The 14,894-nt window shown below is 40.8% G+C and overlaps 1 protein-coding gene across 2 annotated transcripts in view; it reads left to right on the forward strand.

Moving 5' to 3' along the window:
- The first annotated feature begins 261 nt into the window (after positions 1 to 261).
- SKAP2 (src kinase associated phosphoprotein 2) overlaps positions 262 to 14,894 on the forward strand; it is a 119,675-nt gene continuing 105,042 nt past the window's right edge. Inside the window, exons 1-3 of one of the 2 annotated variants that reach the window (XM_087772658.1) lie at positions 262 to 473; positions 11,271 to 11,376; positions 13,776 to 13,801. In XM_087772658.1, the coding sequence (XP_087628784.1) occupies positions 401 to 473; positions 11,271 to 11,376; positions 13,776 to 13,801 (205 nt within the window). In that variant the 5' untranslated portion in view covers positions 262 to 400. The remainder of the gene's footprint in view (positions 474 to 11,270; positions 11,377 to 13,775; positions 13,802 to 14,894) is intronic. The other variant, XM_087772670.1, reaches the window with a different exon arrangement.

Raw genomic sequence — 14,894 nt, forward strand, 5'->3', positions numbered from 1 at the left:
GGGCGGAGGCGAGCGGATGACTGACGCTGAGCGCCATGTTTGACTCGGGCAAGAGGGACGGGCCTGCATGGTGCCCCCACGCAAAATGGCTGCTAGCAGCGGTCACGTGGGAGGCGGCCCCTCGCGGCGGGGGCGTTGCTAAGGGGGACAGCCAGCCGCGGGGAGAAGGACGGGGGTGCGGTGGGTGGGTGAGGCGCATGCGCGGCTCTGGGGGGGCGGGGCGGAGGGCGAGCGCGTCATGAAGCCCCGCCCCATGCCCCCAAGCCCCGCCCCCGCGGCTCGCGGCCCTGCCGTTGCGGCCGGGGGGGCGGGGCCTTCGCTTCCTCGTTGCCGGGGCCGGGCCCGGGGCCGGGGCGAGCCGTCGAGCCCTGCCCGCGGGCTGTCCCCCGCCGCCCTCAGCATGCAGGGCGCGCTGGCCGTCCCCGAGGAGGTCTGCAGCCTCCTGGCAGGTAAGGCCGGCCGCCGGCAGGCAGGCAGGCAGGCAGGCAGGGAGGGAGGGAGGGAGGGCTTCCCGGGGGGCGGGCGGTGAGCAGGGCGGAGGGGAGGCCGAGGGGGGCGGGCCGGCGGGGGGGTGTGACGGGCCGGGGCAGCCGGCGCGGCCGGGGCTTGTGGGGGAACCAGCCCCTTGTGCCGCAGCCCCGGCGGAGCGCTCCTCAGCGGGGGCTGGGCGCTCGCTTCCACTTCGGGGGTTCGCTCCCCCCGGCCCCGTCGGTTCCTCTCCCCCCGTTACTTCCTCCCCCGGCGCCCCGGGGCGGCGGCTGCCCTCCGGCGCGGTGCCGCGCTTCCCTTCCCCGCGACTGCTCGGCGCACCCGAAAGGAGGAAGGATGGAGGTCCGGCTCCCGCTGCCAGCCTGGCCGCCGGGAAGCCTTCCCTCCCTGCCTGCCTCCCTCCCCCGCAGCCCCCCGTCCGCCTGTGGGAGGGGTGCGGGGCCCCCGCGGAGCTACCCCGGGGGGTGGCGGTCCTCCGCTGACAGGCGTGCCTGGAGGGAAGCGGGCCTCGGGCAGGCCCCGCGGCCCGGCCGCTGGCCGCCGGGCCCACCACTGAGCCCTCAGCGGCAAGTTTGGCCCCTCCAGGGTGTGTCAGTGGCCCGGCAGGTGCCGTCGGGGGTTAAACCCTGCTGTTGTGGTGCCCGCAGCGCCGCTTCCCCCAGGTGACTGGAAAAAATTAAAAAAAAAACCTTCCCCGCTAAACAGCGTAGGCTAATGTCATCGAAGTGCATTAAGATGCTCCTTCATTGCTGGCATATTGTCATATCAGTTAAATGCCTCTGACGGTGACTGCCCACGCTCTTGCGGAGCATAGGAATGGGAGGGCTTCTCACCATGAAAAGTTACCAGCAATAGTGTTAGTAGAGACTTAAAAATACCGGTGATATTTTTTATATTCAAGATCTAGATTTTGTGTTTTTAAAGCTTATTTTCTGCTGTCCGTTAAAACAAATTGTGTATTTCCAGTTTGGGATTTCTTCTACCTTTATGAAAAACCCATAAAAGGCTTTACTATCCTGAAACAATTTCAGTTTCAGTGGGAGTATCTTTCTTTTGAGAACTTCTTTTTCTGCCACAGGAACTTGTGTAGCCCTGACTAAGCCATTCAAATTACGCACGCTTTTCAAATTCCTCCCTCTGAAATGAAGTACTCGATTACCTGGCTGGGCACCTGCTAGAATCTAGTGTAGCTCATCACCTTTGAAGACTGTTCTTGTTTTAAACATTTTGATTGTAAGAGCTAATGCTTGCAACATACTACTCTTACCAGTCAGTCTTCTCATCTTTAAAGCACTTCTGCCAACTGTCCTAAGTGTTTTCCTAGCCGCTGTTTGTAACTGCATTATTTGCTGATCATACCGTCGTAAAAGCTGCATGAAAGGCCAACAGAAAGAAGGAAAGCTTCTGATAATTTCTTCTCATGGCATAGATTCTTAATAATTTAAAAAAATATATATTAAAAAAATAGCCTTAGAGAGCCTTTCCAAACCTTGGTAGTTTCTGTGGTATTATTGTATTCTGGAACTTGTGATCACATGAAGTGTGTGTGTGTGTTTGTTTTGGAGCTGTTTTCACTGTATGAAGCTGATCTTAGGAACTCTTCAATGTTTTAAGTGCTTTTAGGATTTTTTCAGGAGAGGATGTGATGCAGATGAGATCATTCCAGACTGTGATTTGTTTTTTGTCATGGTACCTCAACTTCACTGGTCCTTCTCCCCATCTTTATCCAGTCTCCCATGGAAAGAATGATATAAAGGTTTGTATTTTGAAGTGAAACTGAGAACACCTATTTTTTTCCCCTCAAGGGGGCTGTTTATATGTTCTTTCAGTGTCACTATGATCAATGGCCTAAGTTATATACAGGTATCTAGTGTTTGTACAGTGTGTACAGCTTCAGCTTTTCTGGAAGAAAACGAGATGGTTTCTTTAGTGCAGTCTGTAGAACTGAATTTAAGAAGTGAATGGAATGATTTACCAATGATCTTTAAATCTTTGGTTTATTATTGTGGTAGCATAAATGCTACATAATACATCTCTACAACTGTAACTGTTATATTTTCAACTTAATTTGCTTTCACACGCAATTTTGTTTTGGGACTCAGTACAAAATGGGCTTAACTGAGCTTAAATATTAATTTTATAACAGTGTAATTATGGAGTAAGCAGAAGTCTAGCAGGGTGGAGACGAGGTAGTGAGGAACAATTAATAGATTGTAACTTTTCATCCTTACTTGCAGAATTATCAAAGGGAAAGAAACGTAAGGATAATTATGGTTATACAATGTAAAAATTCAATAACCTGATTCCTTTTTTAAAAAATATGGGCTTACTGTTTTGTTGTTTGTTTTGTTGTTTGTTTTGTTGTTTGGGTTACCATTCAAGCACATGAAAGTTAGAAACTAGAGTAGTTCAAACTGTATGAGCAGTTCATTCACTGACACATTTATGTTCTGGTGATCTTTAATTATGTAGTCTCCTGCTTCTTTTTGCTCAAACTATTCATGTAGTGAAGATGTATGGTAATGGAGGAAGGAAGGGAGCTCTGTAATATCTTTACTATTCATTAAGCAACTCTTACACAATACAAAGACTGCATTGAGTTGATAGTTATTAATTTCTGCATGCTCTTCTTCGAGGGTGCTTCTTAATGTATTATTTTAATGGCTCACAAGTATTGATTCAGCACTTCTTTGAGATGAGGGAATATTGTTTTCCCGTTGGTAAAATTAGTGTAATAAACAAGATGTGATCTGGGGTCGCAAAAAATAATCAATGGTGGAACAGAATTAGAATTCAAATTCACCTGCCTCCATGCTGTGCTGGCTTCTCCAGAAAATAATGTCAGCTGGATGTCTATATTCAGTGGCCATTATGAGCACCAGGCACTTCTTCATATCAGGTTCTGTTGAGAACATGCAGTTAATGTCTAGCAACAAGCACCTTTTTTCAGCCTGATAGTCACATAGCAGTGAGACAGTGACAGATACAAAATCTCATAAATATTGTGCTCCTCCTCCTCTCCTTGGTCCTTTTGCCTACTATTTCCAACTTCTGCAACAAGTGGAGCAGCGATCATATGGATTTCCTTATCCCTGCTCAGCCTTGATTGATTGTTGGAGTACCGTCCACCCACTATGCTGAACAAGTAGGGGTCCTACTGGAAAACATACTAAGTGCTTCTGTAGTTAAACATGGTGATAATGGGAATAAACACACCAGGGGATGAATTAAAGTTGCACAGGAAACTTTCTGACTTGTGAGTGCTTTACTTTGAACCTAAACAATATTATATCTTTAACGCAAAAACAAATTCCATCACACATGCTGGCAGGGTCATTATAGTTGCATGTCAGTGGCGCTGAAATGTTCCAGGCAGAAGCACAGCTTGAGCTCAGGGCTAACTGCATTAGTTGGAAACAGGAGGAAGCTGTTTCTGTAAAGTTGAAGGGGAAAGGTCAGTGTGGCAATGGGCTTATTGAGAGGATTGTTGGGATTTCACAATCCCATCCTCTCTTCTCTGACTTGTTCAAGTGGTGGGAGGGAAATGCTGGAGACAGAAATAGGGTCCTCTGGTCATGAGCTGAACTTCTGGTGGGAGGAGAAAGCCATTTTGTTGCTCTCTTATCTCCCTCTTTACACCTGGGAGGTGCGTGGTAGTGTATAACTTCTTCATTCCCTACCTGTGTCTCTGCACCTTCTAGGTGAGGCTTGAGATTTTGGAATTTAGTGAAGGAAGCCCAGTTCCACTGTGTCTTTTCTTCTTTTGAAAAGGTATCCTCTGTTGTCTTTATATGTTCAGGATCTTTTTGTGTGTGTTTGGCAAAGTGGGATGTTACTTAGGTTTTTGGTTTTTTTTCCTTGCTGTCAAGTTATTATTGGTTACGTAGATTGTTGGAGGCCTGCTCATTTTTATTTTTCCTTACTCTTTGATGCATGCTCTAAATTTTGTCTTGTCCATAGCTGAGAAGGATTTCAGAGGCTGCTTCTTCCCCAAAGGCTTCCTTCTTCTTCTGTAACGTAAATCAGACTGGTTGCTTGGTTGCTTGGACCATGTTGATTGGAAAGAAAAAAATCTTGATTTTTTTCAGTAATGGAGATTTAGTTGGAGGAGTTAAGAATTCTTTATTTTTTTAAATTTTTTGATGGTGTCATGATCATTAGATGTATGTATTGTTTATATTTTTTTGCCTCCTGTCTTCATGACACCTGTGACTATAGTAAGGGTCCTATTAGGTTTTTTTTATTCAGTTTTCCTTTCACACTTTGCAGTATTTCCAGTTTGAATCTTCTGTATTCATATTTTAAAAGTTACAAAGATTTTTGCTATGTAAACGGAATAAAACTTTCTCTAGTTCATATGGAACCTTATATCCAGTCCCAATATCTATTTTCCTTGTTCTACTAAACAAAAACCCCAAACAAAACAGAAAACAGTGTTCTTGCCCTAGAGACCATTTCCACCCAGATGTTATTCAGTTTGTCTAAATGCTTAGTCATATTGTCCAAATTTGCCTTTTTTCAATGTGATTCCTCTTATTTTTTTCTTCAAATTAGTATCATTTGCCCACTTGTTTAGTTGCATCCTGGAAGTAGCATGCAGAAGAGGGCAAGGCAAGAAAACTACAAGATGGTGGACCCAGTGCATGAGCTGAATTTTGCTTACCTTTTATTTTTGGGCACCACAGTAGTTACATTTATCCCTGATGCCCAGGAAACTAACTGACCTTTTTTGACCTCCTTATCAGCTGGTGCTGGACTTGCTCCTTACATTCCTGTCATAGGAAAAGCCACCTAGGTACAGTGTAGCTCTTCTTCATTGGCCGGTTCAATTTTAAAAGGATATTGTTGTTTAAAACTTTACTCTTTGTTTTAAAGTATCATTTTCACGTTTCCAAGGCTTTAACAAATGCTGGTTCTTGCTGAAGAATCCATCTTTACAAGATAAACCGGGGTGATTATTGTAGACATCTTCTAAGTAGACGTGTATTTACAGCTTTGGTAATATATATGTATTTCAGTAGTAATGGAATAAGAATAGAAACAGTGAGGTGAAAAAATGCACAGAGGCATTCCTGGTAAGAAATAACCTCCAGTGATTTGAAGCATAGTTCAATTGTCTCTGCCATAAATTTGAGAATAAGTGTCATATACGGGTGATAAAAATGGCATAGGCTATTTTTTATATACTCATTATTCACTTAGTTTGTCTTTTTCAATTAACGTGGAGTCTATCTTTCTCATCTGACTGGGTTTACGTTTCTTTCATAATCATATGTCAACAAACCACAATAGATGCAGCATAATGTGGCATACAGTGTAAATCTTGAGGTTAATCCTTAACATTTTTTATTATAGTTCATTTGGAATCACTTTGTAACTTGATCATGATTTGTACTGGTGTGGTTTTTTTCATGATATGCTTAATATGTTACAGCTTGATCTTTTCTCACCTCTTTAATGTAGAGAGAGGATGCTCAGCTACTCAGCCAATGAGATTAGATATATCTTGAGATTAGATATCCTTGATTATAATATTTTTCTTTAACTTCTTAAAAGAGCTGTCTTATCTGTTTACTTCATTTGAGGAGTCTTAGCAATTTGGGTGTACTTCTGCTTTTTAAATCATTAACAAAACTGTTGAGTGTCAACGTTTGTCATGATACTTGCTTTCTTTGTATGTGGCAACATGGCAAGATAGCCTTGCTTTTGGGGATTTAAGGTCCAGCAGTATCTAAAGGCTGTGCTTTCCAGGACTTCGTGCTTAAAGGAATGCTCACCTACTTGTTAGGCTGGACCAATGTGATATTTTTAGACATCTTAGAGTGTCAGTCACTTTTATTTTACATCATGTGTTCTGTTTCTGTGTAAGTATACGTACATATTTTTAAAAGACAGTTTAGCAAACTCCGGAGAGAGACTTTTAAGTATAGTTGGGAAGGAAGGGGGAGAGCAGAATCAAAATCCTCGTATTTCTTGATTCAAGAGGACAGGCAGTCACAGATATTGCTTGATAAGTTGTATTCAGACCTGTTCCCTATTAATGAATTACATGAAAACTTTGAAATCAAATTGATTCATTGCTTTCAAATGCCAGCCCATGTAAAGCTGAAAGATAGGTGGCAGTTTGTTTAATATCGGTCACCCTTGGACAGCGTGTGTGCACAAATGTGCCTAGCTTGCAGCTAGCTTCCCAAATTCTCTGACTTGCAGCCAGCTTCTGTCTCTCTCAGTCCTTGAGGTGGAGGAGAGAGATGGGAAAAAGCTGGTGGCTGGAGGAATTGTTCTGCTGACTTACCATTCCCTTCTTGTGTGACTGGCAGCGCATCCGCCAGGTGACCCCATGCAAGTGTCCCTTGCATATGACAGATGCATGTCCGTCCCCGAAACAGGAGCCTGCGTTCTCCTCGGGTCACGGACAGGGAGCTGCGTGCGTGCCCTGCCATGTGAGTGGAAACACACCTATCTCATCGTCAGTTTATAATTGTTCTCTGTCATTTGAATGGCACGGTCTCGTCAGGTGATGAAGAAGTGACTAATTTTTTTGATAATGTGATAGACAACGTTTTGCTTATCTGCTGGAGGAGGGGAGAAAGGAAGACCCAGGACACAGCCTGAGTCCTTCTGTGAGAGTCTGTTTGGCCCACCCTGACACAAAAATGAGGTAGTTCTGTCCTAAGTATGCTTGTTTATTAAGTGCAACTTACAATCACGATATTAAGCTCTGTAAAAGAACAAAAGTGCTATGATTTGTTATGATTAGCACTCTTAAAGCAGCACTTGCTTTGGGCTAAAAATTTACAACATTCTTGAAAAAGCCCATCTGTGTAGTTTCAGCCTTCATTAAAGAAAATAGCCCCAAAGACTTAAATGATGAAAACTTGCAGTGTTGTCTGTTTATAGTCATGGAAGCAAGGAGAACCACAAAATGTTTTAACAATGAAAAGCAAAATAAATCACAACTCTTTTCCTTGTAAAAGGAATGTAGATGAAAATGAAATTAAAATGGCTTTTTCAGCGTTTGACTGTTGTATGAAATGGCAATTAAGCTTCGAGCTGTATGAGCCGGTTGTGGTGGACAGAGCTAGCCTGTAGCGTGACTTCCCTTTTCTGTCAGTTCGTAACCTGTATTGACAGAGCAATTTGTGAGGGGATTGTATCAATCGGATCTTTCAGTTCAGCAGTGTTGTTCATTTCTGGAGGCAAATAATTTCTCTGGGGCATGCTTCAGACAAAGTTAAAATTATGAGCTTTAAGAAACAGAGCAAGAAATATGGGTCTTCAAGCTATCGGGCAGTCTAATGCACAAGCTTAAAAAAAAGTTAAGAGGTGTTGAATAGGTTTCCAAAGTTTATTTCTCTTGGAAATTTTAGTGTTTTCAATGGAAACAGCTGAGTTTCTGCAATGTGTGATACTAAATAGCTGCTCAGTTTGTTAGAAACAAACAATTTATGGAAACAGAGAACTTGTTTTGTTTGTTGTGTGGTAACTGATTAGTAAAAGTGCTTTTAAATCAGAAATCTGTTCAAAGATGTTTTCTTCTGGGAGTTTATCTTTTATTACTTTTTAAATTCCTCAATGGACCAACTGCTGCTGAAGCATGAAAGAAACACATCTATACTGAAGTGCTTGTGACTAGTGGCTTACACTTTCCTTTTCTGGATGGCATTAAACTAGCAGAAGAGAGATCGAGTTTTGGATCATCCTGGAGAAGGAAGAGTCAGTGAGTGACTAGAATAGCAGTGAGAAATGGGTGAATTTTGCTGCGTCTGTGTGAAGCTCACTGTATGAGACCTGCATCTGTCATACTGAAGTCCTGAGTTCTGTTCTCGTTCTAAGGTAAATCACTTTAAGGAATGTCAGAGAAAGTGCATGAACATTCCCTTATGTTAAGCCAGTGACAAAGCGCTCTCTAACAGCAGGGATTGCTCCTTCCATACTCTTCCACAGTGTGGAAGTAAGGGTAGTGAAGAGATCATCATAACTTAGATAACTTTCTTGCTTCTTGTCCAGAGGAGCTTAGTGTAAGTTACTAATCTCATGTGCATCTGGCACATTCTGAGTGGATTTACAACGCTGTATCAGAAGGTGGCTTGAGCAAGATATATAAGATTCTCTGTAACTGTGAGTAGATAAGAAAATCTATGATAGAGCAACATGTAATTTTCCAAGTATATTGCTTCTTTAGCATCCTGTTGAAGATCATGTGTACGTCAGGTCTGTCTTCATAGTTTGGCATTGTGGTGAATCAAGCTATATGCTTCCTCTAGACATATGGAAGTAATAGTATTCCATGACGAGAACAGTGCGTTCTGTTTGTGACTACCTAAGCTCACAGAACTTGTTTTACAGTCTCACAGGAGAGGGAGGCCATCCCAGGGATGTCTTCTCTGTAACTGCTGCAGCTGTTTAGAAACAACAAACTTATCAGGAGCTTGTGCATGCTTGCTCTCTTTCTGTCTCTCTCCTTCCCCTCCTCTCCTCCAATCTCATTACCTACTTTTACTGAGAAGAGATGGAGCACCTACTTTAGCCCTGTACCTCCATGGCTGAAAATTCTGCATTATTTCTGCTTTTGAAGTCCCAGCTTTTTCAGAAAAGAACAGATTGTGTCAACAATGTAGTTAGTCCTCAAATTTTTGTATCTATGGTGTGTTCTAAGCCAGAAGTGGTAATTCTTTCTTCTGATAACACAATTAAGGAGTATGTGGGGAAAAGAAACCAAGTTATCTCAACATCTGTGTTTGAAAAAAGCTTTGAGAGTCAGTCAAAACCAGAGACGATTGAGTTCTCAGCTGGATTTTGAGGATTTCCAAGAAATAAAGCAGCCCACTGCGTTTAAATGAAGACCACTGAGGCAAAGTTCTGTAATTAATTAGCGTCCAAAGATTACTGTGCAAGCATCGCTCCTTATTTATAAATGTGACTAATTCCTCTAAGCTTTCACATATTGCTGCCTAGGTAGAACTTCAAAGCTGCTGTCTAATTTTTGAAATAAATACGTAAAACTATGAAGGAACAAATATTTAATCGGCATGTCCCTCCCAGAGTGAAAGGTTGGTCTGTACTGGAAAATCCTGTTGTGTTTCATTGAGGGAAAAACTGTTGGCAGTTTTGTTTTTTGCCCCCAGTAGTAAAAGTATCGTGTCTTTTAGCCTAAGGGAGGTTTTGTGGATGGTCAGTGTCTTGGGATCATGTGGATCCTCATTTGCCCACTTGACTGGAAATTACAATTATTTGAATTTATGAAGTTGTGTACATTTTCTGTGGGTTACGACAAAATGTTTCTAGGGATGCTCGGTGTACAGCATAAAGGCTGTTGGGGGTGTGTCTGGAGGATTCATTAATACACACGTTAAGTGCCTTTCCTTCTGTCCTTCTTTAAAAGAGGAGGAATGCCATAGAACTGAGTGTGGGTCCCCACCCTTCAGGACTGCTTTGGAAAATGTGGTGGGGAAGATTCTCTGGCTTATAGGGAAGGGGATCAATATCATTCTTCAGAACTCTAAAACACTTCATAAAATGAAGATTTTGCCACATTTTGTGATGACAGCAAGCCAATCCAAACATCTAAATAATAATCTGGTAAATCATTTATAAAGAATGAAATCTTTGTAATAGCTATGCTAGTGTTCTCAAAGAGTAACTTTTGACTTAATTTGTTTTCTTGCAGCCTGTAGTATAAAGTGGGATATATTTCTGTTGAACTTCTGTTTTCTAAAGAAAAAAGCAGACAGTTAAGGCTTTCAGTTAGGAAATCTGCGGTAAATATTCATTTAATGTTGTTCTAAAATGTAAACTTTTGCATGCAAACATTTGAGTGTTACTTAGATACGCTTTCCCTTATTCGCTGAACAGTTACTATATATACAGCTGAGAAATTTAAGTTAACAAGCAGAATTTTTTCGTCATATTTCTACTTTTCAGTTTTCAGGATAATCGTAGTTGATTGGTAGCTATAAGAAACGTTTACATTTAGTTTTGGCAATTATTTTTAACCAAGAAAAGATACTACCGGAGGAGTTACACTCTCCCGAATTCTCAGTCATCAATTGTTTTTATCCTATGGAATGGATATTTACTATATTGCAAAGAACCATGGTAACTTTTATGGAATGCTTTGATTCTACATGACTATAAAAATGTATTTTCTGTATAAGAATTAAAAATTACAGTGCAGGTTAGAGCTTTAGTTTGTGATTTTATAAGTGCAGGTATGCTTAACTTCAAGTACACGCTTGGGCTTGACTCCTTCGATATGGTTATTGTGCCTACCTAATTGTTTGCAGGATTAAGGCTTTGGATATGAACTTTTAGTCAAGGAGGGAGTTCAGAGACACAGTGAGAACATTTGAAAATACTGTAACCAGTAAGTGACATATTTTAGTAGCTGGGTAGGCGTTACTGCTGAAATAATGAATTACTCAACCATTTTTGTAACTTAAATAACATGGCAGTAATACATGCAGAAAGGCTATTTCCATGTTTTAGCTTTATCCCTTACTTTAGGTAATGGAAAGTAATTGTTATAGTACTGAAATTTATTAGGACTTATGTGGCATAATTAAGTGGGCAAGAATCAAATGTCACCACAGGATTTGCTGTGCTAAGCATAAGTAGATCAGAGAACAAACGTATCCCATTTAGAATCTGAAGTGTCTGTTAACGACGCTGTGTGTAGGCCTGAAAATAATTTTCTTAGTTTCTTCACAGTAGTATCAGGACAAACTCATTAGAGCAGTGTTTATCTTTTTTTGAGGTGTACTTTTTTTTTTCTTCTTTAGATGTTGACACGTTTATTTCCCAAACGCTAAAAGGAGAAAATCTATCCAAGAAAGCAAAAGAAAAAAGGGAAGTTCTTCTTAAGAAGATAAAAGATGTTAAGGCAAGGTAAGTGAGCTCCATGGCTTTGATACGTTATAAAGTCACTTACTGATAACTCAAGTTTTTACAGTCTTTTGATAACCATTAACAAAATTTAACAGTTAAAAATCTGTCTAGGTCCTGATTTTGTCAAATAATCTGCATGGGTTCAAGTATTTATATTTTTCTCTAAGCTGCTAGAATTTAGTAAGAAATGGGAATGTAAGGATTTGTCCCATTTGAATTGCTGTAATATTCTGAACCCTGATTGCAAGCTGGTTGGGTAGAGCTTGCCTTCACCTTTGCTTTGGTAAGACTCATTAAAATATGAGAAATATAATGTATTGAGAATATGAATGAGCTTCCTATCGCCTTACTCAGCTGGTGTAAAACAGCATAATTCAATGCTGACTTTGCTTCACTGTCCATTCTGTCATTCAGCTCTGTCTGTAATAGAGAATTGAAACATAACTGGAAACTATTTATAGATCATAAGTTTGTTTCAGCAGTGTTAAAAGAGTGAAGTACTGTGGCAGACCAAGCAAAAGGCTGTGTTTTGTTTTTTTTTTTTTTTAAATATCAGGTATGGTTTGAGACTGTTCTGTTGTGGTTTAATTTCAGTCAAACAATTCAGCTAAAGAGTTTTGGCTGTAGTTTTATTTGTGCTACAAAATTTTCTTTGCAAATCTCTTTTCTTACAACTCTAATCAACTAGGATATAATCTGGTACTTGCTGTTCTTTTCTCATTGTTGTTTCCAAAGTGTTTTTCCACTGATCACTCCCGTTGGGTATCTTCTAACCTTTACTTTGATGAAATGCTCCTGCCTCTGTGGCAACTTGTTTACAATTTCAAAGACAGGACAATCATCTGGCAAAGGCATCATTCTTTGTATCCCACTAACTGTGGGAAGACAGGAGTTGTGTCCCAAAACCTTGTAATTGAAGATTTGTGTGCCTTTGGTTCAGGTTGTAAATGCTCAGGGAACTACTTTTCCCTTTTTTTTTTTTTTTTTTTTTTTTTTTTTTTTTTTTAAGAAACCAGGGTTTTCTTTTTGGTTTTTTTGGTGCTTTCCTTTCTGGGTTATTGAGCTAACTGGGACTGTACAGATGACTTGCAGATACAGCACTACTGACTTTTTTCTTCAGTCTTATGACTCAACTATGTTTTTTCGGATGATGAAATATCAAAGGAGGGAACCTGCAGTTATGAGCACAGTTGACACTGAATCCTTTGCTAGTCACTTACATGACCCTAGGATTTCACGTCTTAATTTCTGATTCCTTCCTTGTCTCCTGTAATATTATTCACTGTTAACAGCATTTTGTGTTTCATGCAGGCTACAAAATATAGGCACTTTGTAGTCGTCTTTGATTTTCACATCCCACATATCGGGCTGTGCCTAACTATTATTGCTACTTGCTATGCAGGATTTCTTAGATCTGGCCTTTTATCTCTGTTTGCATTTCTCAGTTTCTTATGCCTAGACCTTTCCTTTCTCTCCTGCTTATTACTTGTAAGCATCTCCTTACTGACTAGCCTGATACACACACTACTGTTTGTTGTCCATAAAGATGGTCTTGGCAGCTGCATTTTATTTGCCAGTTATTTCTGCTGAAATCCTCTTCTTTTCACATAAACTCTAGTCCATGCATGCTGCTTGACATGCCATTTTACATAACTCTGTCCTGATTTATTTATCTTTATACATCAAACTGTATCCTATGATTATTTTAGTTTCTGAAATATCAAGATTTAGCTATGAAGAAATAGTATTTTTTCCCTCTGGGATGATAGAATTTTTTTTTTTTTTAGCCATTAAATAAGTTGAGATCTTCTGATTTGAAACTGATTTTTTTTAATTAAGCATGCATTAACTTTTTAATTTCTGGTTAACTATTAATACTTTTTCATTTGGATTTGATAAATAGCTGTAACTAAAACCACTATTTGTGTGTTGGTTTTTTTTTTTTTTTTTTTTTTTTTCCTGCTGAGGTACCGTGTTATTTTTAAAGTATGCTTAGTGGCTTTTAGTTGTGCACAAAACTTTTTGAAATATGTTAACATTTAGGAGGCTTACTAAAATTAAAGATGCTTTTGTATGTTTATACCTTAAAATATCTGAGTAGATGTATGTTCCTAGAGAAGGCTGCTCTACCTGAGTTTGGTTTTGTTCAAGTCTTTCTTGAAGTGACTGGGGATTCTCTCAATCGCAAAAAAAAAGAAAAAAAAAAAAAAGGAAAAAAAAAAAAAGAAAACCCGAGTAAATATTTTAGCCAAAAATAAAGATTTAAAAATTGTTAAGGAAAACTTGCAGCACAAAGTTTCAACATGTTGAGAACTAGTAATGGTTTTATGCTCTGCTCTAGTACCGTGGATTTGCAAGCATGCATTGCTTTATGTTGTTTCTTCTTCTTCTTTCTGCAGTTATCCTCAAGAATTCCAGGATAAAGGTAAACCTCACGCGTGTTTTGTTTGTCGCTTCCCTTCCCCCGCCCCGGTGCGTTTCTGCCGGCCGGGGGGCGCGGGGCCGGATCAGCCGGAGGTGCCGGTTGCCGGCGCGCGGGGCCGAGGGGGCTGGCTCCCCCTGCCGGGCAAAGCGGGGAAGGGCTCCCCGCTGCCGGGGTCCTCGCTGAACCGCCGCGCAGCGCTGCGTCCCCTTTCCTTCCTTAGACGCATCTGAGAACGCTTACCGGTGGAAGGATTAGTTTAGAAATATAGTTCAGAGTTTAATATAAATGGAGCTTGTTACGTCTGGCTTAATTAGCAATAGCGTAGCATTGTGAAAGACCACGTGATGCAGGTTTCTTCTTTTCAGAGGAAGTGCAGGCAAAGCAGCCTGCTTAGGAATAAAATTTTAATGGGGATAACTTATTTCAGCCTTTTTTCTTAACATTGCAAGAGCCTTCAATTCCATAGTGATGTTGCTTTAACCTTTTAATAGGATCATCAAGTGGCAATATGATATTGGCTTTCGTTCTGCACTGAATGAATGTTTTCATAGTGCAGCGGGAGCTCAGACCTTTAGTTGGAGAGGAGACGATTTAGTGTGCGAGTAATGAAAGCTGAAGTGTGGGTTATCTATTGTCTTCTAGTGGAGTTAAAACAAAGCTGCAGAGTTCAGTTTAGAAGAGACTGAGGAGTTTGTTGCTACAGTGCTCTGTTCTGTAACTAAACCTGGAAGGGCTCTTATTTCCATGATGCTAATTCTCGAGGTCGTGACCTATAGCCTGTGGATGCTGGTATGAGGGTCATAGTGCGAGGTCAAAAAAGCCTATGCAAAGCTTCACTTTTTGCAGTGGTTGAAGAACTGTCTGTTTCTGGACAAGGAGGTTCAAATGTGTAGGCTACAGCGTGCCTCCTGATAAAGTGAAAATATGTAAGTTGTGTTAGGCAGGTAATGTTATAACAAGGCACAACAAGTTCATACATTTCTTATCCCTGTTAAAGTCAAGTTATGTAGCCATAAGAGTTCAACTGAAAGGGAAAATACAACTTGAAACTTCCCAAAGATTGCCAGGATTTTGTGAAGTCGAGCTATGTGAT

The sequence above is a fragment of the Nipponia nippon genome, unplaced genomic scaffold (assembly GCF_047370975.1).
Source record: "Nipponia nippon isolate SJK-2023a ecotype South Korea unplaced genomic scaffold, ASM4737097v1 scaffold_1, whole genome shotgun sequence".
Classification (NCBI taxonomy): domain Eukaryota; kingdom Metazoa; phylum Chordata; class Aves; order Pelecaniformes; family Threskiornithidae; genus Nipponia; species Nipponia nippon.